This window comes from Lates calcarifer, unplaced genomic scaffold (assembly GCF_001640805.2).
Source record: "Lates calcarifer isolate ASB-BC8 unplaced genomic scaffold, TLL_Latcal_v3 scaffold_55_116, whole genome shotgun sequence".
Taxonomy (NCBI): Eukaryota; Metazoa; Chordata; class Actinopteri; family Centropomidae; genus Lates; species Lates calcarifer.
The window spans coordinates 31147-55335 of NW_026118166.1; the positions used below are offsets into that span (position 1 = coordinate 31147).

The 24189-nt window shown below is 43.5% G+C and overlaps 2 protein-coding genes and 1 long non-coding RNA gene across 4 annotated transcripts; all 3 read right to left on the reverse strand.

The window, feature by feature from the left end:
• Window positions 1-920: 920 nt before the first annotated feature.
• LOC108882201 (uncharacterized) lies at window positions 921-4041 on the reverse strand. Its single transcript, XR_001960751.2, has 4 exons — window positions 3985-4041; window positions 3197-3234; window positions 2681-2712; window positions 921-1913 (listed from the first exon to the last, which is right to left on the reverse strand). It is a non-coding gene; the product is annotated as an uncharacterized LOC108882201 (long non-coding RNA).
• Window positions 4042-8122: 4081 nt separating this feature from the next.
• On the reverse strand, window positions 8123-15706 carry atp1b2a (ATPase Na+/K+ transporting subunit beta 2a). 2 transcript variants are annotated; one of them, XM_051069599.1, is made up of 9 exons: window positions 15420-15706; window positions 11182-11310; window positions 10897-11001; window positions 10676-10755; window positions 10438-10563; window positions 10297-10356; window positions 10138-10164; window positions 9732-9827; window positions 8123-9491 (listed from the first exon to the last, which is right to left on the reverse strand). In XM_051069599.1, the coding sequence occupies exons 1-9, from the start codon at window positions 15523-15525 to the stop codon at window positions 9327-9329; spliced, it is 894 nt and encodes a 297-aa protein (XP_050925556.1). In that variant the 5' UTR covers window positions 15526-15706; the 3' UTR covers window positions 8123-9326. The 2 variants fall into 2 exon arrangements, with proteins under 2 accessions (XP_050925556.1, XP_018530081.1); XM_018674565.2 differs by lacking the exon at window positions 10138-10164.
• Window positions 15707-17236: 1530 nt separating this feature from the next.
• Window positions 17237-23693, reverse strand: LOC108882200 (uncharacterized). The gene is made up of 7 exons (XM_051069598.1): window positions 23558-23693; window positions 22177-22667; window positions 21533-22069; window positions 21055-21454; window positions 20753-20854; window positions 19402-19476; window positions 17237-19314 (listed from the first exon to the last, which is right to left on the reverse strand). Exons 2-7 carry the CDS (start codon window positions 22369-22371, stop codon window positions 18395-18397), a joined length of 2229 nt encoding a protein of 742 aa, XP_050925555.1. The 5' UTR covers window positions 22372-22667; window positions 23558-23693; the 3' UTR covers window positions 17237-18394.
• Between the last annotated feature and the right edge of the window lie 496 nt (window positions 23694-24189).

The window sequence follows — 24189 nt, forward strand, 5'->3', positions numbered from 1 at the left end:
GTCCTCTCTTCACAACGTTAGCGTACGATACCTGTGGTACACACACTGCATCACGTTGACCTGCCTGGTTCACAGCTTCAGCAGGAGACACCACAGACTCTCACCAAGTCTCTGCTCTGAGGACCAGGACCTTCTGCTTGTTCACATGGTGCTGCACACTGAGACTCCCTCTGCTGCTGCCACTGTAGCTTTGTAGCCTGAGACCTTTTACTCTTCCTTGGCATCGTTGTTGTTCTCCAAAACCACTTATCACTCTCTTATATATATTTACACAAACCAGACACTAACACAGTGCTATCAGGGACTTTGTTTCAAGGTTTAGACCAATGAAGACAAAAGATAAATCAATTCCCACTGTATTTATGTGAATATTTCACTTCACACCAGAGAACAATAAAATAACTTTTGATCAAATTGGTTTCAAAATGACTGTTGAGATTAAATTATAAATCACTCACAGTATGGACTGTAAGACAGATAAACCTCTGTATAAAAGTTAATGCTCTGGACTGTTGACTTTGTAGATTTCAGTTACAGTAGGTCTCTAATTATATAGACAATGCACAGATATAGATTATAGAAATGACTGTAACAAAGTTATTTTTAAAACAAGCTCTTTCAAATCTGTGGATGATGTGTTCAATTTAAACACCTGAGTTTTAAGTTGACACACTAAAGATTAATTATATATGATTCAAATACTAAGATCCCAATGAAACAAAATTTCAATAAAGCTTTTCAAAATGTAGTTAATGGAGTAATCCACTGCTTAATTAATTTTACTATTCAAAATCAGAAACACAGTGTGGTAGTGTGGTGTGAGACGAGTGGATTCAGCCACGTGTTGATTCAGTCAGGAACGTTGAGTCTGCAGACCAGGACCAGCAGCCAGTCCAAATGAATCCAGGTGTTCCTTACAGATGTCTTTCAGTTTATTGACGTATCAACAGGTTAAACAACAACAAAACACTTGTACACACTGAATATTAGAAAAAATGTAGTTGTGGACAAATATTTTCAGTCATCACAAACCTGAGTACAAACCTCTGAGCAGCAGTCCACAATGAATCAACAGGAACAGACTGAGATCTAGATACAGTGCTCTTATACTTGAAAAGTTTTTCAATCTAATTAGTTTTGATTTATATGAATGTATATTTATCTCAAGAATGAAATAACTTAAAATAAGCACTCTATTCTTATATTAATGTATTTGCAGATGAAGAATGTTTTTAGTTGATCTCTGTACAATGAACTGATTCTTAGGTACAGATGTGGTTTTGACTTCAGTTAATAATTATTGTTTCTATATATTTCCCACAGAGAAATGTGATGTTTTATTCTGTACAATAATGTATTCAGGAATATAGTATATAGTAAAGTATTATTTGTGTCAATCCATTATGACAAAAATGAAACTGCTTTAATTGAATGACCAGAGAGATTTTTTTAAAAGAGCAGTTTACTCAATTATTTAGATTAATTATTTTTCCACAACAAATGTTTTAACTATATATGTGGAAAATCAGGTTGTTGCCAATTTGTAGAAAATATCAAACTAAGGACAGAGGAGAGGAGAGATTGTGTGAGCAGAGACTCACAGACCCAAACATCACAATGACAAAGCTCAGCAGAAACCTTCAGTTCATAAAATATAGTTTGTAGAAACAATCATCGACCCAGATCAAAGATGCTCCAAAAATATCTCCATTTACCCAAAATGAGATAGAGAGGACAGAAGGGGTACAGAAGATAGAAAACCTTAATTTACATAGAAATGAGGAGATGGGACAAGAGAGATAGATTGGCTCAAAATTAGTGTTGAGTTGAGATGGGACAGGAAAGTGGTGTGTGACCCCGATAGCCCCGTCAGGTCAAGAGTAGAGGGTAGAGGTTGGCACACAGCTGGACACCTATAAGACAGGAAGAAAACATCCATTAGACAGCTGTTTCATTTAAATACATTAAATTCATTTGTATTTGAAATGTATACGTATGACTGTATCATACTATGAGCAGCATGAGTACCATCGTAAAGTGCATTCACAAAGTATTCAGACCCTTTCAATTTTTCCAATTCTATTAAATTGCAGCCTCATGTTTATGTGGAAAAAAAACAGGATCTTAGACAGTTTAGCAGGATGCCTCCTCTAAAGGTTTCAAACTTCCTGTAAGTAAGAACTGCAAAGACCACTGTGGTCTTGGGAACTTTCAGTGCAGCAGAATGTTTTTGTAGCCATGTCACAAGACTTCTCTCTACACAATCTGTCTCTGAGCTCTGCAGACAGTTCCTCTGACATCATGGCAGCAGTCAGACCTTACACCGACAGGTGTGTATCTCTCCAAATCAGGTCCAGTCAGCTGAATTTACCACAGGTGGCCTCAATCAGCACAGTCAAGGTGTAGAAACATCTCAAAGATGATCCAGAGAAATGGGAGGAACCTGAGCTTCAGTGTCACAGCAAAGGGTCTGAATACTTCTGTCAATGTGATATTTCACATTTCTGTTTCAGCAGATTTGCAACTAATTTCTAAAAGTCTCTTTTCATGTTGTCATTATGTGGTACTGAGTGTAGACTGATGAGGGAATTATTTTACTTTAGCATAAAGCTGTAACATTACAAAATGTGAAAACAGTGAAGGGATCTGAATATTGTACGAATGAAGTGTGTACACTTACGTTTAAGTCTCCAAGGAGCCACCAACACAGATCTCAATCTGCAGTTAGAGACAGGGAATGGAGACGCAAGAGGAAGTGGGAAGAGAGAAAGACAAGATTTCCAGACATGTTATTTGGATGCAGCAGATGTAAACTGTAAATCTATAAGTTAATTAGTCTATTTATTGTCTAAAGTATGTTTCCTACTTTAGTTAAGAAAAATGATAATTCAGGTGTTAACTTACAGTCAGAGTCAGTCCAGAGAAATCACCAGTGATGGTCCACAGTTGAAGACAGGACGGAGGAGGAGAAAGAGAGAAGAGGAGGGACACATTTTATTGTCATGTTTATAATGTATTGATTGTTAATATCCCTCTGTTGTCAAAGAGAAAAAATAGCACGGTACACAAAATAAATAATCACCTAGTGTGGATCATGTGCAAATGTCAGCTTTATAAAGATAGGATCTAAGAATATTATAGACAGACAAGTTATCTGGATTATTGTCAAATATTATTACAATATTTCTACACTTACCAACCAAAGCGCAATTCCAAATCAGCCTTCTCTTTAGTCTAGGAGAGGAAACAATATGTTAGTGTCTTCAGCGTGTGTGGTTAGTGAGGTAAACTAGCAGACCTACAGTCAACACACACACACGCTTCAGCTCTAAGTCAGTTCTATGTAATATTATCAGCATCATGTGCTAGAGGTTTATATCCTCAGTGTCAAATTCATCATGATTGGTAGAGCAGATGCACTGAGTCACTGATGAACTACTGAGTATACAGCTGACTGACAAATCTGTCCTGAATAAAGCAATATAGCGAGAGACAGATCTGGCGGGACTTTTGACCACATCAAAGTGTAATGGCGGTGCGTCTGAGTGCAGGCTAACGGCTAACGGCTGTATATAACGGCTGATAAGAAGTTAGCCAGAGACTAGCATCGACTGTGTTCAGAATTCATAAAATATATATTTAAAAAAATCACAAGTTACTGTGAAGGTGGACAGTTGAGTTAAAAAATGGGATATAGGAAAGGTTTGTCATTTACCCTTAATAAACCGTGACCCTGTTGCTTTTTGATTGCTAACAGGCAAACTGGGTTAAACGGCTGTACCACCATTAACACGTTGCTAATATTAACACGCTAACATTTTATTAATGCTTCAGCAGTAAAATGTTTTAAACGTTTCTCGTATAAATACTTGTCGTATCTGAATTCTGTGTGAGTTAGAAACTATTCGTAATATGATTGTTCAATGCCAAACCACTGCTTATGCCGTTTAAAAGTTGTGAGTTTGGAGAGACGCTGCTACTCACCTCAAAGACCGGAGAGCGGAATGGCGGCATCTTCGTTGTGGCGCAGTTACATTTTGGTGATGTGTTTAAAGGCCATCGGAAATTCAAATGAAAAGTCCGAAAGCTGGGTAAAAGTGGTGTTACATCTCTCAGTTCTTACACACAATTTACCCGTCAAAATACAAACTCTTTATACTCAGCATTTTCCATTTTAACTCTAAAACACTGCCAATGTTCTACCTACACACACTTATTTATTTTTTTAAATACATTTTTATTTTTTATTTTTTTATTTTACTTATTTACTTTATTAGAATACAACCACAAAACTCTGGAAAGGTCTATGCGGTATTAAAAAACGGAAGAAAAAAAATCTGAAAAAACAGCCTCTATACTTAAGCAATAGCAGGAAACTTGCCTCTTTTACACCTAAATGGAACATAACCCTAATTAACGTTATTGGTAACACTTGTATATATCAAAATGACTGCTGTGAAAAAGTCCTGTTACACCAGAGTTGTGCCAGAGATGCTTGAGCATTACATACACAAGTTGCATGAGTTGAACTCATTGTAAGCATGCATCTGCGGAATCAGAGAAATCAAGGGAGAATGGCCTTGATGAGAGAGGTGACCAAGATCCCAATTGTCAGTCTGTGGAGGTGGGAGAAACTTCCACAAAGACAACCATCACTGCAATACTCTACCGATCTGGGCTTAATGGCAAAGTGGTCAGATGAAGACTCACCTCAGAGAATTTGAAAACCATTTGAATAACTGATTTGTTAAAGATAAAGCTAAACTATTTTAGCATGTTGTACATGTTGACAGTTGAATACTTTGTTGCATAAAGTATGGAGAAGTAATTACAACCAAAAAGGGGCAGATCAGAATTGGAAAAAAGCTAAATGCAGAATCAAAAGCAGAAAGAGTTGAAGAATGTTAAATTGGCATAAATGTAAAAAGGTTAATAGTTTAAACCTTATGATAGTTAAATGGTTTCTGTAGCAGAAAGTATGCAGTAGTTACAACCCAAACAGGGCTGGAAGCAGAAAGGAAAAACAGCTGAATGCAGAATCAAAAGTTGGAAGTTAAAATGTAAAAGAGGTAGAAACAGTTGAAAGGTAAAATCAGCTGCTGAGGGTTTGACTCAGTTAAAATGGAGAGAAAGAGATGTGAAGTCTTAAACACTGCTTAAAGATAATTCACCTCATCAATTACTGATCTGTGAGTAAGAGGAACCCATGTATCTTGTATTGACAGAAAAGTAAGTCAAGAGTTTGATAAACAGCACAGACATCAGAGATCAGCTGATCACAGTCACCTGTTTGTGTCCAACTGCACTCACAGGTTGCCATGGCAACATCAAGGTCTCAGCCTCTACAGAGTCAGATTTTGCTCTGCGCACCTCTTGAACTCCTCCTAATAATTCAAAAACTGTAAGTCCTATCGATAAAATCTGGTGACTGCCAGCACCAGGAGACTTTACTGAACACAGACATGTGTTATTTGTATGCTATATCTAAAATGGAGATGAATGGGGCAGTTGAGGGCTCCTCTTGGTGATCAGAGGCTGTTGCCTCAAAAACCGTAAATCGTATGGCTTAGGGAGTCACACTGTGTGAAAGAGCACAAATTTATCTACAATTTGAGGTATAAATTGTGTGTGAGAAGTGAAAGGTGTGGACAGGAGAAGAGCTGAAGCACAAAAATTTGAGGAAAAGTTGAAGGGCTGAAGGTCTGAGTGGTGGCAGTGACATCATCCACTCTGGCCAGCGCAATACACACCCATTATAAACTCAGACAATCTCATGAAATGAGCATGAAATATAAACTGCTGTCATTCAAAAACTGGACAAGATATCAAAAAGTTGAATGTAAGTTGAATAGCTGAACTTATTGGGACTTGTTTAAAGTTTAAATGAAGTCTGTAGCACAAAGTATGACGAAGTAGTTAAGTTTCCCAGAGGAGGTGGTTTTAGGGGATTTGAACTCTCCCTCAATTCATTTGAATGGGAAAATATCTTTGAGAAAAAGCTTAATATTTCAAAAACTATACATAATATTAAAAAGTTGAATGTAAGCAGGCATGTCCTCAAGAAGCTGAACGTTTTGATACTTGAACGGTTTCTGTAGCTCAAAGTATGTAGGACTAGTTAGCTGCTGAAGAATTGAGGGATCAGAAAAAAGAGGATTTCAATTCAAAGGCAGCAGCTACAGTGAGCTCTGAGCCCAGACAGCCACACAATACAGAGATTTGCTTCTGCGCATCTCTTGAACTCCTCCTAATAATTCAAAAACCATAACTCCTATCGATAATATCTGGTAACTACCAGCACCAGGAGACTTTTTGAACACAGACATGTGTTATTTGTGTAGATAAAGTGAAAAATGACCACAGTATGGCAGTTTAAAAACTGACCTGCTGTGGCTGTTGTATGAAGACAGCTAAAATGGAGATGAATGGAGGAGCTGAGGGCTCCTGTTGCTGATCAGAGGCTGCTACCTCAAAAACCGTAAAACCTATGGCTTAGGGAGTCACACTGTGTGAAAGAGCACAAAATTATCTACAATTTGAGGTATAAATTGTGTGTGAGAAGTGAAAGGTGTGGACAGGAGAGGAGTTGAAGCAGAAAATTTTGAGAAAATGTTGAAGGGCTGAAAGCCAGAGTGGATGATGTCACGCAGTGACATCAGCGCAATACACACCCATTATAAACTCAGAAATTGCTAAAAATGAGCATGAAATATAAACTGCTGTAATTCAAAAACTTGTTGGGACTTGTTTAAAGTTTAAATGAAGTTTCTAGCACAAAGTATGCTGAAGTAGTTAAAGTTCAAAGAGGCTGAAGTTTTCAAGGATTTGAACATTCCGTCCATTCATTTTAATGGGAAAAAATTTGCAGAAAAAGCTGAATATTTTAAAAAGTAGAAATAGTATAAAAAAGTTGAATGTAAGCAGGAATGTCCTGAATGAGCTGAACATTTTGGTGGTTGAATGGTTTTAATAGCACAAAGTATGTGGGAGTAGTTAGATGCCGAAAAACGTACGGAAGAATAATAATAAGTTTAATAAAGATTAGAAGAACAATAGTGTGAATGCTCTCAGCATTGACAGTGACAGTTGTTTCAGTCAGAGTGTGAAGGTCAAAGGTTAGAATTTAAAGTCATTTAAAGGACAAATGACTTTTGAGTTAAATAAATAAATCTGTTAAAACACAGTCAGATATTTCATCATGTGAAGTTGTTACAGCTGAAGCTAAAGTTAAATTATTTTACTTTCTGTTATTTACTGTTGTTTAATAAAAAATGTATCTGTTTTCTGTTTAAAGGTTTTCACATGAAGAACTGATGAACTAATGAATCTAATGAACTAATGAATCTAATGGATGAAGTCAACCATCAGCTGAGCTGCTGAACTGAGCTGAAGCCAAAATAAAAGGTCAAAGGTCAGTGTGGAGTCCAGGTGAGAATCTTCAGGTAGGAGCTTCACTCTGACCTGATGACTGATTTTTATATTGATCAGGTTTGAACCTGATGTGTCTGTTCCCATGGTAACCAGGCTGAGGTCAAAGGTCAGGTTACTGTTAGCTCGTTAGCTCGTTAGCCTCAGCACAGTCAGTTAATGTCTCAGTGAGTGATTCAGGGACATGATGACGTTCAGCTTCTTCATTTCAACAGTTTCAACAGGTCTGGCTCATCGGAGATCCAGACTCCAGATTCCAGATTCCAGACTTTGTTCAGGTCTAATTTCATTTGTTCATGTTCAGGTGAACTGTGTTCAGTCTGATTCAGTGCAGTTCATCGTTCAGACACTAGAGGCCCCCCTCCCCCTGTGGTTATGTAACTCTCCTCCTGCAGATGAACTTATGTAACACACACATGTCCAGGACCTGTCTGAGCCTCAGAATCCTGGAAAGTCCTGGAATATCTGAACCTGTTTTAATTCAGATTTCTTCTTTTGATTTAATGTGGTCCTCACACCTGTAGTTCTAACATCTGGAAGTGTTCCAGTTTGTAGTTCTAACATCTGGAAATGTTCCAGTTTGTAGTTCTAACATCTGGAAATGTTCCAGTTTGTAGTTCTAACATCTGGAAAGGTTCCAGTTTGTGGTCCTAACATCTGGAAAGGTTCCAGTTTGTAGTTCTAACGGCTCCATGAATCACTCAGAGGATTTTTTCTGTTTAATTTCTTTGTTTTTTAATCATATGTCAAACACAAGGAAACTTTCAGGCAGAAGAAATCAACCAATCACAAACAGGTAACAGCATGACATCATACAGTGGGACCACCTGATTGGCCGGTCACTCTTTAAAGGAAGACGATTGGTGGGGAGCAGTACAGGTGTGGGAAGGGCGTTTCCACGTGAGGTGAGGAGACGGTGTGAGCGTGTCATGTGGCCTGGTTGTCACGGTAACGGTCATCATGCTCAGCCTCCATTATGACGAAAGTAAACAAAAACAAACGTAAACAAATCAACAGAAAAAAACATGCGACTCTAACTCCTTAACTAACTCATTAACTAAACTCACTACCTCGTTAGGTCATCCTCTAATTGATGATGTAATTAACTAACAAGCCAATCAGCTGCACCGACAGAGATAAACTGGTGAAAGAGGGAAAACAACAAAATATGACGTCAAACACAAACAATGTCACCACTAAAGTTAGATTCTGATTGGCTGAAACAAGGTGACCGAGGTTTAGACCAGATTCTGAAGTGGTTTGGGATCTGGTTTCTTCAGTGTTTATGATATGGTTCCTGGTTCTGGTCTCTGAACTGATAAAACCAGAATCCTGTGAACCTGTAAACTCTTTCTGAACAGCCAATCAGAGCCAGCCCAACCTAATGTTACAGCCAATCACAGCGAGTCGTACCTGACGTTTGTTTGATCTAAACTTAACGTAAAAAACAAAGTGACCATAAATAAATAAATAAATAAACAAGTGATAAATAAAGCTGTGGATAAATAAAGTGATCAGTAAACACATCAGCTGTGCGATCAATAGTTTGGTTTCTGATTCATGCAGATTGATTGATGATCGATCGTCTGTCGTTCTTCAGTCCGTCTTCAGTGGCAGTGACATCAGAGTGTGTGTGCGTGCTGATTGGTCGGTTTCAGGGTCGGGGGGAGGAGTTAAAGCTGCACTGACGGATCACGTGACAGAAAATTACAAAATACAAAACATTACTCAGCTACAGGGGAAGATTCAGTGTCAGTGAACGCATCATGAAGCTGGAGTAAGAACACAGGGAGACGGAGTGGACGGATTCATCAAACACCTGGATTAGTGCAGCATTAACCTGTGTGTGTGTAGGTGTGTAGATGTGTGTGTGTGTGTGTGTGTAGATTTGTGTGTGTTTATTTGTCGTTGATCCGGAGCTTGAAGGAAACCCGTCCAGCGAACTTGTCCCGCTCGCTGCCGGCGCTCAGAGTGTTGGAGTTGATTTTACACTCGATGTTGATGTCGGTGTTCAGAGAGGCGTTCAGGAACTTCACGGCCACCAGCGGCTGAGTGTAGTTCACCTGAGACATTAAACACATCACACACGCTCATCAGAGTTGAGACGCTGACGTGGATCCACTGGATCTGATTCAGAGAATAAAACATCTCACTGCTGCAGTTTCATGGTCTGAGCTGCTGCTAAAGCTCAGGTTGTTTTTAGGAGACGATGCCTTCAGGGTTCAGGAGGTTAAATCTACTGAACTGTGTGTGTGTGTGTGTGTGTGTGTGTGTTTGTGTGTGTGTGTGTGTGTGTGTGTTACCTGAGCTTTCTTGCCGTAGTATGGGTAGTACATGAGGTTGAAGGTCCCGTTGGGAGGATAATACTCCAACTGTCCGATCTTATCACTGTCCTCCCTCTGTGCACACGCACACACACACACACACACACACACACACACACACACACACACACTGATCAATACCTTGTTTCTGATCAGTCATCAATAACCTGCAGTGATGATGTAAATTCCTCCCCACAGATGGGACAGTGAAGGCAGCGCTCTGAACTGATTCATGTGATCACAGCCACACCTGCGCTCAGGTGTTTCCGTGGTAACCAGGTGTGCAGCTGTGTTTCTAACGTCTGGCTCTACGTTCTAACACTGAGGTTCTACTGCAGGTTCTACTGCAGGTTCTACTGCAGCTCTGAGGTTCTACTGTTCTTACCCACTCATCCTTCCCCACTCTGTAGCTCTGAGGATGAAGAGAAGACACATGAGATGGAGACAGACAGACAGACAGACAGGTTCAGACAGACAGACAGGTGGTTGCAGACAGACAGGAGGTTACAGACAGACAGGTGGTTTCAGACAGACAGGTTCAGACCTTGGCTCCACAGGTGACATAAGGAGACTGACCGTCCTTCCCCGGCAACATCCCGATCACCTGGAGAGACAGACAGGTAGAGAGACAGGTCAGTGTGTTTCAGGTTTGACTGTAGAGGTCAGAGGTCAGAGGTCAACGTACCCGGTTCAGTTTGATGAGGATGCAGGGCTGACCTCTGTCGTAACCATAGAAACGATCTGAGATCCCAGAACAGTTCGCCAACACGGTCCGATTAAACTGACAGGAACGCTTCGGATTGTTCCTCACCTGTCCACAGACAGACAGACAGGTGGAGAGACAGACAGGTGAGCAGACAGGTGAGCAGACAGACAGGTAGAGTGAGAGACAGACAGGCTGAGGTAGAGACAGACAGGTTTACCTCTCCACTGTCCTCTTGAATGAAGTACTGATCTGGAGGACAGTTATCGTTGGTCTGAACCTGGTAGCTGTCGTTGTACGCTGCAGACAGACAGGTGGACAGACAGACAGACAGGTGGACAGACAGAGAGACAGACAGGTGGACAGACAGACAGTGTCAGACATGTCTGATATTGATCATGACTTCTGATGAATTATTGATTGAAGTGTAAGGAGTCGTACGGGAGAGGAAGGTGTTGAGGTTGTGGACGAAGTCGTCCCAGCTCTCAGTCTCCGACACAGAGTAGGTGATCTCCAGCTGATCGCCCTTCGGACGGATCATCATCCCTGAAACAGGAAATCAGTCTGAGCCTTGTTAACCAATCAGAGTCTGAACCTCGTTAACCAATCAGAGTCTGAACCTCGTTAACCAATCAGAGTCTGAACCTCGTTAACCAATCAGAGTCCACCCGGTCCTGCCAGGCTTAGGTGGGGTTGGGGTGTGTTGGATGTGTTTGATGTGCTCACCTGGAGTGGCCAGCCGGTCCTGCCAGGTGGGTTTGTAGTCGTCGAGCGTCAGCAGCATGATGTACATGGTGAGAGCAAACATCCCCGCCAGACACAGGTAGAAGACCAGGTAGAAGAGCAGGATCAGACCTGGGGGGGGGGGTATTGTATTATACAGCACAGAACATTACATCCTCTCCTCTCCTCCCTCCTCTCCCTCCTCTCCTCTGAATGTCATCTTTATAATCCTCTTGTGTTTTGGCCCACCCCCTGTTGATGACCTACATCCAGTCTGAGTGGAAGGGGGAGGGGGGAGAGACAGGGGGTGGGGGGGTGGGTGCAGGGTCTAATCTCTGTCAACATTCATCACTTTTACTAATGAATCTGTTTCCATGGTAACAGAGTCCTGCTGACCTTCTAACTTCTTCAAGGCCCAGTGCACTCTGACACCAGGACTCCTGGAAACTCCTTGAGGATCTGTGGTGTCTCCTCAAGGACCACAGGAAGTTTGACCTCCTTCACAGTAAACTAATGTAAACCCTGTAGTTCAGTTTTATAAAGACCCTGTTCCAGACTGGTCCTTGAACCACAGCCTTGAGTGCTGAGCAGATTTCCAGGAGTCATTGAGGATAAATCTGACCTGGAGTCAGTCTGAACCTGTTAAAAGGCTTCATCCTGAAGAGTTAATACCATCAGACCTGTCCTCTGCTGCAGATTAACCTAACACCATGTTAGCATCATGTTAGCACCATGTTAGCATCATGTTAGCACCCTTAAACAGGCAACGTGCACCAGGAGATACAAACTCTTTAATAATCTGTAGGAGGCATGATGGAAGTTATCATTTATCAAAAGTCTGGTCTGATATCAGCATCTAGGTCACATGATTTTGTTTAAGATATTGGTCATTGTTTAGTCAGCCTGATCAGAAATCAAAATGGCCACCAATGATTCTGGATGTGCCTCCCAGTGTGTAAGTAATTACATATTAATCAGACTTATTTTCAATAAAACAACTACAGAAGTTCATAAAATGAATTAGGACCTTTGTCTTAATACTGTGATAAAGAAAAAATGTTATAACTGTGTTTGTGGTGTTATTTAGGAACTTTTGAAAAGTGTGTATCCACCAAGATACGTTGCCACATTATGGGGTAGAAATGGGAGAAATTTGGTCAGTGTCATTATGTTGTTTCAAACTGGAAGGCATGTTGATAATTATTGCAAAACCAGATATTATCATGCACAGGTATGTATATTACAACAGTATAAACTATATATTTTTACACATTTTTATATGTATTTTCCCTCATGGTTTAACTGAGGGACACTTGCATGTGCAATCTTGAAGAAACCTATTAAAGGTGTAATCCATAATCATTTTAGATATTTAAGTGATAGCTGCTATTACATGAATAGCAGCTACTACATAAATGCATAATATCTGCTACTTGTTAGAATACTGCTAAACTAGCTAACTGTGGTGCATACTTGCTTATATGACTGCTTTTTACAAACAGCCTAGCACAGTTATGAACATATTACATATATATAATTAAACATAAGGCTCTGATTGGTATTATTATCTATTATCATTTGTACGTGCCTTGTTTTTTTTAATAAGTTGAAAAATGTAATTGCAGTGTTCTTTTTTTAAGTAACTTTTATGCACAAGTTCAATACGTTCAAGGTAAAAGTTGCAGTTGCAACTATTCAGTGAAAAGAATACTGTAAAGTGCAAGTTATACCCAAATGGACAGACAAATGGACAGACAAATGGACAGACAAAAATCACATGAAAAATTCCACAAAAGATTAATTTAAAGAGAGACATTGTACATGTCTTGTTCCTTGTGTTTCCGTGTGTTTTTTATTACTTTTTAATGCAGTTACTATTCACTAAACTGATTTAGGAAAACTGAATAAAATCAACTTAAAAATTAGAATGTATAATGTTAATGACCAGGGAAAACACACAATGTTAACATGGTGTCAGTACCTGATCTGTACCTGGAAACGTGATCCATTCTCCACATGTAAATAAGACCCACTATATCTAATACCAGTGATGTCAGATCTCACCTGTGCAGATGGATCGACCGTCCAGGCACGGATCAGACTTCCACCTGTTTGACAGGACTGACTGTTTCCTGACTCAGGGTGAAGAGTCAGGAACATCAGGAGGCCCAGCTGACTGAGGTCATGTGACCATCATATGACATGAAAGTGATGTTGGTCTGACTCAGTAAAATGTGGTACTGTCCCTTTAAGAAGATGCCAGCAGCAGTCCCCACAGCTCCACTAAGACAACATGTGTGTGTGGACGGATTATCGTCCAATCAACCTCGTCTGTGGTTTAATCCAGATTAACACACACTCCGCTCGGCTCATTGTGTGTGTGCATCAGTGTGTAACAGTGTGTGTCCTTCAGTCTCCATCAAGGCCAAACATCCACCGCCCCAGTGCATGATGGGAGACATGACATCATCACAGCGTAGTTATATAAAACCTGAGCAGACTCCAGATCAGTTACAGTGGTTTTATATCAGAGACATTAGACTGTGAACAGAGACCTGGTCTGACCAGGGACCAGGTCTGAACAGGGACCAGGTCTGTACAGGGACCAGGTCTGAACAGGGACCAGGTCTGAACAGGTACCAGGTCTGAACAGGTAACAGGTCTGTACAGGTACCAGGTCTGAACAGGTAACAGGTCTGTACAGGTGTTTAACTCTACACAACAAATGTGACAACAGCCATAACCATGGCAACTGAACACAGCAGAAGACTAAAATGAGTTTTTATGTTTGATCCAGACCAGGTGTGACAGGTTCTTCAGACCCTGATCCAGACCAAAGGACCAAAACCTGGTCCAGATTAAAGATCAACAGAGTCTGGTTCAGGTTGAGGTGGATGGAGACCTCTGTTCACTCCCTGTTTGAACCTAAACCACCGTCTTTACCTGAACCCGACCTGAACGATTTAACTCCTGACTCTGATCCAGGTCTTCATCAGGTCACACTCACCAATCAGAAGTCAGAACCACTCTGTAAACACCCACAACTAAAAACAAAATGGCCGCCGCCTCAGAGGAGACAGGTCAACAACTCTCTACGTTCAGAGACAGAGAAGCTGCTGCAGACGTCTGTGAGTCTGTGAATCACAGATGGACAGATGGAGACCACAGACGTATTAAAGTCAGAACTCATCATCAGTTTGTTTGTTTTTAATGTTTTGCTAACGACGATAAAGCTCCAGTCCTCTGCTCTGTAGAGACCATTACAGTCAATGAGTGAAAACTGAACTGAAGCTTGATGTTTTCCTAAAGTCGTTCAGTCCTACTGAGACTGTTAACCACAGGTTTATCACTGTTACCATGACAACGACGCTCAGGTACGACCCTCAGCAGCGTACCTGAGCATAGGAACCAGTGACCTGCATCATCATCATCATCTTCATCATCATCATCATCATGATTCAGTGTAGTTCCTCTTTAAAGACCTGACCACACTGACTCGTCCTATTTTCTGTATAATTCATCAGCTTTGAGCGAGAGACATAGGTTATAAATAGAGAGAGAGGAGAGAGAGAGAGAGAGAGAGTGACCTTCAGACAGGACATGGCTGACAGAGGACGAGCGAGCATCACACACAGAGAGAGAGAGACTGTAGTTCAGTTTGTACACAGGTTCATTAATGATGAAGATCAGGGATCAAATAATCTAAATCTAACTAACTATCTTTAATGAAACAATCACTTCCTGTTTGTTCACTGATCTGACCACAGGTGACCTAATGTCAGAGGTCAGAGGTCAGCTGTGTGTTCAAACACACAGACACTGACACTAAGCACTCACTCTTTATTTTTCCACAGAAGAAGAACAGGAAGTGGAGGACAGAGGAGAGGAAGGACGGTCCAGATCGGCCTGGAGCAGAACCAGGACCCTGACGACCCCATTTTAAGGTTAGTATTGATTAATCAGCTGTTAATCACCCTCATTAATCAGCCTGTTGTTTCTGTGACTTTCACTGATTTAAATTCAACAACAGACTGAAACTGTTTGAAACGACCAGATGTGACGTCCGTGTTACGTCATATTCGGTCGTTTCCAACAGTTCAGTTTTAAATCTGTGTTAAACCCTGAAGGTCTGTGTGATTGATTCCGGATCAATGAACTGATCACTGGAGCTCTGAGAGAGAGAGACAGTGGTAGAGAGACGTTCACAGGCGGACACGGGGGGGTAGAAGAACCGGACTCACCCCAGCTCGTGGCGGTTCGGCCCAGCAGCTCGTGAGTTCGCGGGTTCCAGAAGAATTCCCGCCACTCGCTCGAGCCCTTGCGGTCCTCCTCCTTGGTGCCGGACATGATGGTGATGATGGTGAGGATGAGGATGAAGATGGAGGTCGGTCTGTCCGCTGCTCACACGGCGCGCGATGTTCCCGCTGTGACCTGCACGAGCCTCCCGCCGCCGCTCAAATATCCGAGCAGAGCCGATCAGTGACGATCAGTGACGGAGTATTGATCCCGAGGATCGATGATGATCGATCAGGGGAGAGAGAGAGAGAGAGAGAGAGAGAGAGAGAGGAGGAGACGGTGTCACTGCGGTAAACCTCCTCCCACAACACCGTCTGACGTCACAGCACACTGAGCCAATCACAGAGCAGCTCCATCAGGACAGACCCCGCCCCCTGCAGACTGTGTGCGACATGAAGGAGAAAGAGGGAGGAGGAGAGGGGAGAGCGAGAGAGAGAGAGGAGGGGATGAGAGGAGGGAGGAGTGTATGTGTGTGTGTGTGTGTGTGTGGTGGGTGGGGGGTTATCCTGATGTTCCTGACAGCTGATTGGTTCATCCTGTGACGAGCCTGTCAGAATGTTTCTGTGATGATGCGTTCTGACTCTGACCAATAGGAGCACAGATACTGCTCAGCACTCACCTGTAAACATGGAGCTGCCAGGTCAACATGACACCTCAGATCCACGCCAGCCTCAGACGCCATCATTTGATCACTACTACTTCCTGATGACATCACAGAGGTGGTGAAAGACCTGTGTGATGTCATCAGCCACGTTACACAGAACAGGTATGAGTCTGTGATCACCTGTTCTCTGCCAGGTAAAGGAGGAAGTGACGACTTCATCAGAACATTTCAATGTTTTTAAAAGGTGAAATGAGTCAGAACCTGCTGTGGTCATGTGACGCTGTCGTGGTCACAGCAGGTGAACAGGTGAGTTAATGCTGCGTTCAAGTTCCTCTCTGAAGTCTGGATTTCTGAGTTCCTGCTCAAAAGTTTGAACCTGAATGCCTCCTGTAGTCGGGGCAACTCGACATCAGAATTAAAGATGGCTGCTCCTCACATCAACGGTAGTGAACTCTCTGCTAATGTTGCTAATGTTGCTAATGTTTATAGCAGTTTGTTTCATCATTAAATCAGTTTAGTGTTTCAGTAACAGAGCGACAGTGAAACCCTCTGAGAAACAAAGATATCCTCTGCTCCTGTTCTCCTCCTCTGAGCTGTTCTTCAGATCTGATCTGATTCTCTGACAGAGAAACAAAGACTTCCTGTGAGCGGCCATGTTTCTCTGAGGAGACGTCGCCTCAGTTCAAACTATGATGGAGACGCAGCGTCTTCAGCTGCTGTAACATGTTTTACCTGAAGGCTGATCCTTCAAACTAAAATAAATCAGAATAAATATTTAACCTAAATGTTTCTTTGGTGTTCACAGCTATGCACACACCTGTATGAGCTGGTCGACCCTAGGTCTGTGGTCGACCCCTGAGGAGTTAGAATGGATCCAAAATGTGGTGAACCTGAACGGACACGATGATGATGACACACCAGGTGATCAGAGTAGACAGGTAACGTGGAGGGAGAGAACCAGTTTGACTTCAGGTCCGACCCCCTGTAGACTGGTTGATGGGTGATGAGGACCGTTCAGTATCAAACCCAATGAAGGATTCAAAATATTCAGAACTCAGCAGTTTTATAACAAAACAAGTTTATAAATAGTTAGAATAAAAACTCGATGATCGGTTCAGTTTCTGGTTCTATTAGAACAAAGGCAAAGAAGAAACAAAGTTCTTTATGGTTCAGTTCAGTTTATAAAGTAACAAAAATACAGGATTTCAGCTGAACAGGAAGTTCAGTTTACTCATCGACAAAATCAACAAAAGCTTCAGTCAAGAGGAAGAAAAGGACAAATGGAGGTTTCATGGTTACCATGGTGACTGACACCTTTACCTGCCGGGTCCTCGACAGAGTCCCAGGACTGACGGGTCTGATTTCTACCTGATCTTTACTCATGGAAATTCCTGTGACTCGTCATAAAGGGGACCTAACTGGACCTCCTGAGAACAGGTTAATTAGAGTCTTGTCACTGGTGGATCCACAGTACAGACTTGAGACCTGACCCAAGTAGTGGTTCAGGTCTGGGACCAGTGACGACCTCTGCTGTGATGCATGATGGGAGAAATAAAGAACACAGACTGTAGGACTGGTTTTATATTCCTGTAGAGACCACAGGTTATTCTGCCACCTACTGGTCATAAACACAAACCACCAGACCTGAACAGACCAGAGGCTGTAGACCTGGTTCAGTGTCTGCAGCTCCAGACCAGACAGGAAGTAAAAATGAAGAGGCAACAGCAGCAGTCCGTCACTACAACAACACTGAGTGGTGATTTGTTGAAATATTAAATTCTGTGATGTAAAGATATAAAATCATACACTTGTTTCTTTGACCACCCCCAAGGAGACGGACCCCACGTCTGGAATCTCTTCCACCACAAGAACTCACTGACCTGTGACCATCACCTGGACCTGTAAGAACTTGTAAGGTCCAGGCTGTTGTTGGTTTTTGTGTCTCTCCTCGACCACAAACTGTTCATGAGGTACAAGAAGCAACAGTTTGTAACAGCATGGTACAGTCAGAGTGGACCGAGTGCTTCTAGATTCAGATTTAAGGAGCCACATTCATGTGTGTATCGGTTTGGACTCAGTATCAGCAAATACAGAGGATTAAAGAACTCGGATCAGATCCAAAGAACTTGATCGGGACATCTTTATGTACTTGGGTCACTTTTAAACATCAGTATGTTTTAATTACAAGAACACCAAACAGTACAGGTTGTTAGTTCCTGTGATGGAAAAGACCTATTTTATTTTATACTGGAGGGACGAGTGGTCCTCAGAGTCTAATATAGTCATTAGTGTTCAGGGCCCTGGTGGGCCGGTTCATCAGAAGTGGACATGTCCAGAGTGTGGATTTGGTGGTGGTCCTCCAGGGGGCACATCCTGGAGCAGGCTCCTGGCCAGCTGGCGGCTGACAGGGTAGTTTTGGGCCAGAGACTCGTCAGTCCACTCTGTTCTGGACAGAAGTTGGTCGATATGAGGCCCCGGGGCCCTATGTGGAAGTGGATATGGGCTGATAATGGGGTCCCGCTCCACAAGTGAGTGTCCTGGGGCTTGATGAGGCCCATCAGGTCCATAAGGTGTACCAGTCAGTAGAGACGTGTCCCGGTCCAGCGTAGTCTGCAGTCCCTGGGTCTGCTGGTCCATTTGGTACAGCTGCTTCTTATGGACCTGGATATGGTTTGGGTGGTCTAGTCTAGTATGGCACAGTTGCTTTTTGTGAATTTGAAGGTGGTCCTGGTGGTCCCGGTGGTCCAGCTCAGTATGGTACTGCTGTTTCTTCTGATTCTGGATGTTGCCCTGGTCCTGGTGATCCATCTGCACATGGTACTGCTGTTTCTTTGGATTCTGGAAGTTGTCCTGGTCATGGTGATCCATCTGGACATGATACTGCTGTTTCTTCTGGGTGTGGTCCTTGCCCTGTTGTTCCATTTGGGCTGGGTAGTGCTGCTGCAGCTGCTGCTTCTTCTGGTTTTGGATTTGGTCTTGTTGTTCCTGGTTCTCTTGTAGGTCCATCTTGGCGTGGAACTGCTGCTTCTTTTGGCTCTGGATTTGGTTGTGGACCTGGTTCTTAATGTCTTTCCAGTGTCGCCCTCTGAGGACCGGTTCCAGATCCAGGCAGCGCTGACAGACTTCCTTTCCTGGTACTGACTGAACCAGCACGTGGACTCCCAACTGTCTCCAGACCGCCTCCTTCTCTGCAGATGACCATGGGCGACGCTGGACCTTCCTGGGAGCCACGGGAACTGAAAGGCCAAGAGAGAGGTGATAAAACAACTCAGGTCTCTTAGAGACTGACCTCCTGAGGGATCTATGAATCCAGGGAGACCGACCTGTGAAAGGAGTCTGCAGTCTGGACTCTGGTGGAATCATGGAGGTCACAGGTCTGTTACTGCTCTTTGATGGTACTACAGACAAGTAGAGACAGACAGGAAGGTCAGACAGCACCATCTACTGGACCACTGAAAGTATTACACCCTGTTCAGGAATGTGTAAAACCCTGGACTGAGGTGGTTCAAACCAGTGGTTAAAATTACGTGTACAATCTGTGACCATATTTGGGAATCAGTAGTCAAGGGTCAGTGTTGGGCCTCAGGAGTCAGGGTTAGTTAGATCATGTATCCAGTGACTTGAGGAACTGTAGGTCAGCGGGTTAGTGTTGTTGTTCTAGCATCAGTTTTTGGAATCAGGGTTAAAAGGATCAGAGGTGGACTATAGGTTTGGGTCATGATCAGCAGTCAGGGGTTGGTGATCAGAGGTCAGGGTCAGGACTAGGGATAGACTGATTATCGGCCGGGACGATTATCGGCGCCAATATTCGGCATTTTGACACATATCGGCATCTGCCGTTTTTTTAATCCGACGGCCGATAAGAGATTAATTTAAAACTGGGTTATTTTGATGTATGGACTGATGCCTCTCTGTCTGCAGTCACTCCGCTGTCTCCAGCATTGTCCCACCCACAGCTCCATCTGATTGGTTACACACAGATCTAACAGCCAATCAGAGTGAAAGCTGTGCTGCACAGAGCTCACACACACTGAGCAACTATGCTTTTTACACCACAATCTGCTGCTGCTCCATTGGGACTAATTGATTTGAGACTCACATTTCTGTGCAAATTTTATTTAACTTTGTTTTATTTACTTTATAAAACTTCAGGAAACTATTTATTTATTTAAAATTTCAGTTAACTTTATAAGAGATGCTGCTGAGCCTGGGAGCTCCCTGCACTTTTTGTTTTTGTTTGAACTTAAAACAAAGATAAAGATAAAATAACATTTCAGTTATATTGAAATTTTGGAAAACTTTATTTACTGTAGAAAACTTTAGGGAGCTATTTATTTGTTTCAGTTTTAATTTAACTTGATAAGACATGCTGCTGAGTCTGGGAGCTCCCTGCACTTTCTGTTAGAATTTTAAAACAAAGATGTCGATTGTCTAAGATAAAAAAACCTTTAACATGTTGCAAATCTGAAAAGCTGTTTAATAAACATATGCTTAAAGGCATTTAAACAAAGTTAAGTGATGGAGTTTGTATTATTCAAAGTTTTGACACCAATATTTTCACTTTTACTGCAAATTAATATCTGCTCCAAATATCGGTTATCGGCCTCCTTGACTACTAATAATCTGTATCAGCCCTGAAAAATCCATATTGGTCGATCACTAGTCAGGACTCACCCTCTGGTCTTGGTTCAGGCTCCTGACCTGGCTCTTTACCCTTCTTCTCGCTCCTTGATTGGACCGGTCGTTTCCTCAGCTTGGATCCTCCCTCTGGAGCAGCTTAGGAAAAAACAGTTTGTTGGACTGATCACAAACAGCAAGTTCATCTGAACCTAAAATGACTGTGAGGAGCCATTAGAGCTGCACCCCTTCAGAGACCAGAGTCCTGGAAATGATCAGACTCTGGTCCTTCCTCTTGCTCTTGATGAAGTTCAGTTAACTTTTAACCACACAGTCCCAAGGGTTGACCCGGGTCTTACCTGTGTCAGGATCAGGGTTTAATAGCCCTAGGTTGTCCCACTCTCGTCCCAGCATGTGGTAGAAGTCGGTGGTTTTGGCTGCTGCCTCCCAGTCTCCGTCCTGCAGACTCTCTCCGATGGCAATCTCACAAACCGTCTTCAGAGTCGTCTTCACCGCCAGAGGAGGGCGGCTCCACCGGTACCCGGATGCCTTTCTGGCAGCGGCCAGCGCCAGGCTGAGGCGACCTGGAGCGAGGACATCCTGCAGGGTCTGAATGTCAGAGTCCAGAGATTTAGCAGCCAGGAGGAACCGCCCGAGCTCCCTCAGTTTCTGACTGACGTAATCGTACCTCTTCTGGCTGCCATCTTGGTTCCCCATCAACTTGTTTCCATATTTACAGATCAACCAATCAGATTTGACCTTGACAGAGTGAGAAAGAGTGGTATTAGCACAGCGACAGGTAGAGAGACAGACAGGTAGACAGACAGGTGTACAGACCTGATGTGAGATGTAGTCCTGGTTCATGCGGTGCAGGACTTCACTGCAGCTTTCAGATGCTCCACTGGAAATTGGGAGGAGGCGGGAAGCTGCAGCCTGGACCCTGCTGCGCTTCCTTGGCCGGTCCGCTGCAGGGTCAGAGGTTGTGTTCTGATCCCCACTGTGTTCAGAAGTCATGGCCCGTTTGGACCCAGTCTCAGAGTTCCCAGTCTGTTCCGTTGTGACTGCGTCTCCTGAGGGATCAGATGGTGAGTCCTCTGTGGACTTGGAGGTCCTGTCGTCTGCTCGATCACAGACCGACTCACCTGTGGAGTCAGATGCTGAATCCTTTATGGGCTCAGCGGTGGACTCTCCTGTGGAGGCGGGGTCTTTGGAGGGGTCAGAGGCCAGCTTCTTCCGACAGGAGGCCTGATGTTTCCAGAGATCAGAGCGAAGGAAGAAGCCGAGGCAGAGCGGGCACGGCAGGTAGTTCCTCGCATCAACTTCCTCTGAGGGCTGACGACACGGGACGATCTCACCACTGCCCTGCCTGATCACCTGAGGGACAGGCAGACAGGTAGACAGAGAGACAGACAGGTGTTGAGTTTCCTCTGCAGGTAAACAGACAGGTAAACAGACAGAGACAGGTAACCAGGTGAACAAACCTCGATGTTATGCAGGTAGTTGCCTCTACAGCGCAGATGCTCCAGCAGCAGGTGGCGCTGTTTGGAGCCCGTCGGCAGCGTGCTGGCAGCCATCACTTCCTGTTGGTCAGCGTGCTTCCTCAGCAGGTGACGAGCGATCTTCACCTGCGGCCGCCGGCAGAACACGCAGTACTGTCGCTTTCCACCGCTCCACATCCTCTTCACTGTCACCCCCTCCTTCTTCTCCTCCTGACCCCGCCTCTTTTCCTTCTGACCACGCCTCTTCTCGCCCGGGCCCCGCCTCTTGTCCGCAGGGCCCCGCCTCTTCCCTCTCTGGCTCCGCCTTCCTAAGGTGGCGGCGCCTCGGCGGCGGGTCCGGCGGCCAGCGGGTTTCTTCAGCTCCTCCTCAGGGGAAGGAGGTTTGGTCTGTCACCTGGAGCTCCGTCTTGTTCGCCATGGCAACGTCAGCCTAGTCCTCCGTGATAACGGCGGTCTCCACTGTAACGGAGGACCTGGTGACCAAACATACAGCCAGGTAAACATCGTGGTGCAGACAGGTGTGATGATTTCAGGAGAGACAGTTGTAGGAGGTAACATTATATACCTGCAGGAGAGGCGCTCCACCAGACTCCATACAAATACCTGACAATTTACAGTTTCTCCACTTCTCGACACAAAGACCAGCGTCATACTAACACATCAAACACGTTTCATAAATATTTAACTGTAACTGTTCTATTCGGCTTGAACCAAATGTCTGAACAAATCTTACAAGGACAAAACTTAAACTGTAAAAGCTGAGTAGCTTGTTATTTTCGGCTGATTCCTCTCAGTAAACAGCGGGTGGACCTGTTTACTGAGAGCGGGTTGTGTTGTTGTTCTGCCTGGTTCGTAGTTTATCTGTTTGCCGAACTGATTAAAATAAACACAATTCAACAACAAACTCTCCAGCCATGTTCCTGATGTAACTGTGAGCGAACAAACACTAATTCAGCTGTTTTCAGAATGGAGTCTGGTTCAGCCTCCGCTCCGCATCACTCAGCTGTCGGATCAGAACCGGTGGTCCTGGACAGCAGAGCTCGGGGTCGTGTTTTTGCGGGTGTTCAGACAGACTGACAGTAACTGATGGACGTGTGGACACAGTGATAATAACAGACGGTGTCTGTGGAGGTCAGACAGCGGACAGGACGCTGTGGAGCGGGGCGTGTCCGATAATGGAAACCATCATACCCGTCAGACTACATGCTAACAGCTAACGGGAGAAAAGCTAACCACGACATCGCTGCTGTTAGCATTTCAGGAGCTAACATGTACCTTCTCTACACCGTGACCCGGTTAACGGAACCGAACCGGGACCGAGCAGCGGCTCAGAAACACAGAGAGAGAAGAAAAGAGTCCTCACCCTGTAAACAGCGAGCAGCTCCTCTCCTCCTCCTCTTCTTCTGTGGTGTTTGACAGCAGTTAGCATCCTGAGCACAGCACCGCCCCCTGCTGCCTGTCTCCTGTATCTACAGCTCAGAGTTACAGTAACTTCAACCTGATTAACACGATTATTATCACATGTAACACAGATTAAAATGATTTATCTTCATTTAGAGATCACATTCTTTACTAAAGTAAAATTCTGAAAGCAGGTAACAGAGTATTTACATGATGTAACAGAGTATTTACATAATGTAACAGAGGATTAAAAATACTCTGTTACATTATGAAATACTCTTTCAGGTAATCACAGTATAAATACAGGTTTACAGGTGAAGAGTTACAGTTACTGTCAAAGTAACTGAGTAAATTATTGGACCTGAGTGTAAAACATCCACACCTCACCTGTCTGAACTCCCACCTGTCTTCCTGTCTGAACTCATACCTGTCTTCCTGTCTGAACTCGTACCTGTCCTCCTGTGATCTCCAGGTGTTGAGAAACAGGTTTCAGTCTATAAATATCAGTTTCAGTCAGGTGATGAAATTCACATTTCTACAGCTCAGTCACATAATGATCAGAGAGGAGCTGCAGAACCACAGTTTCTGCTGACT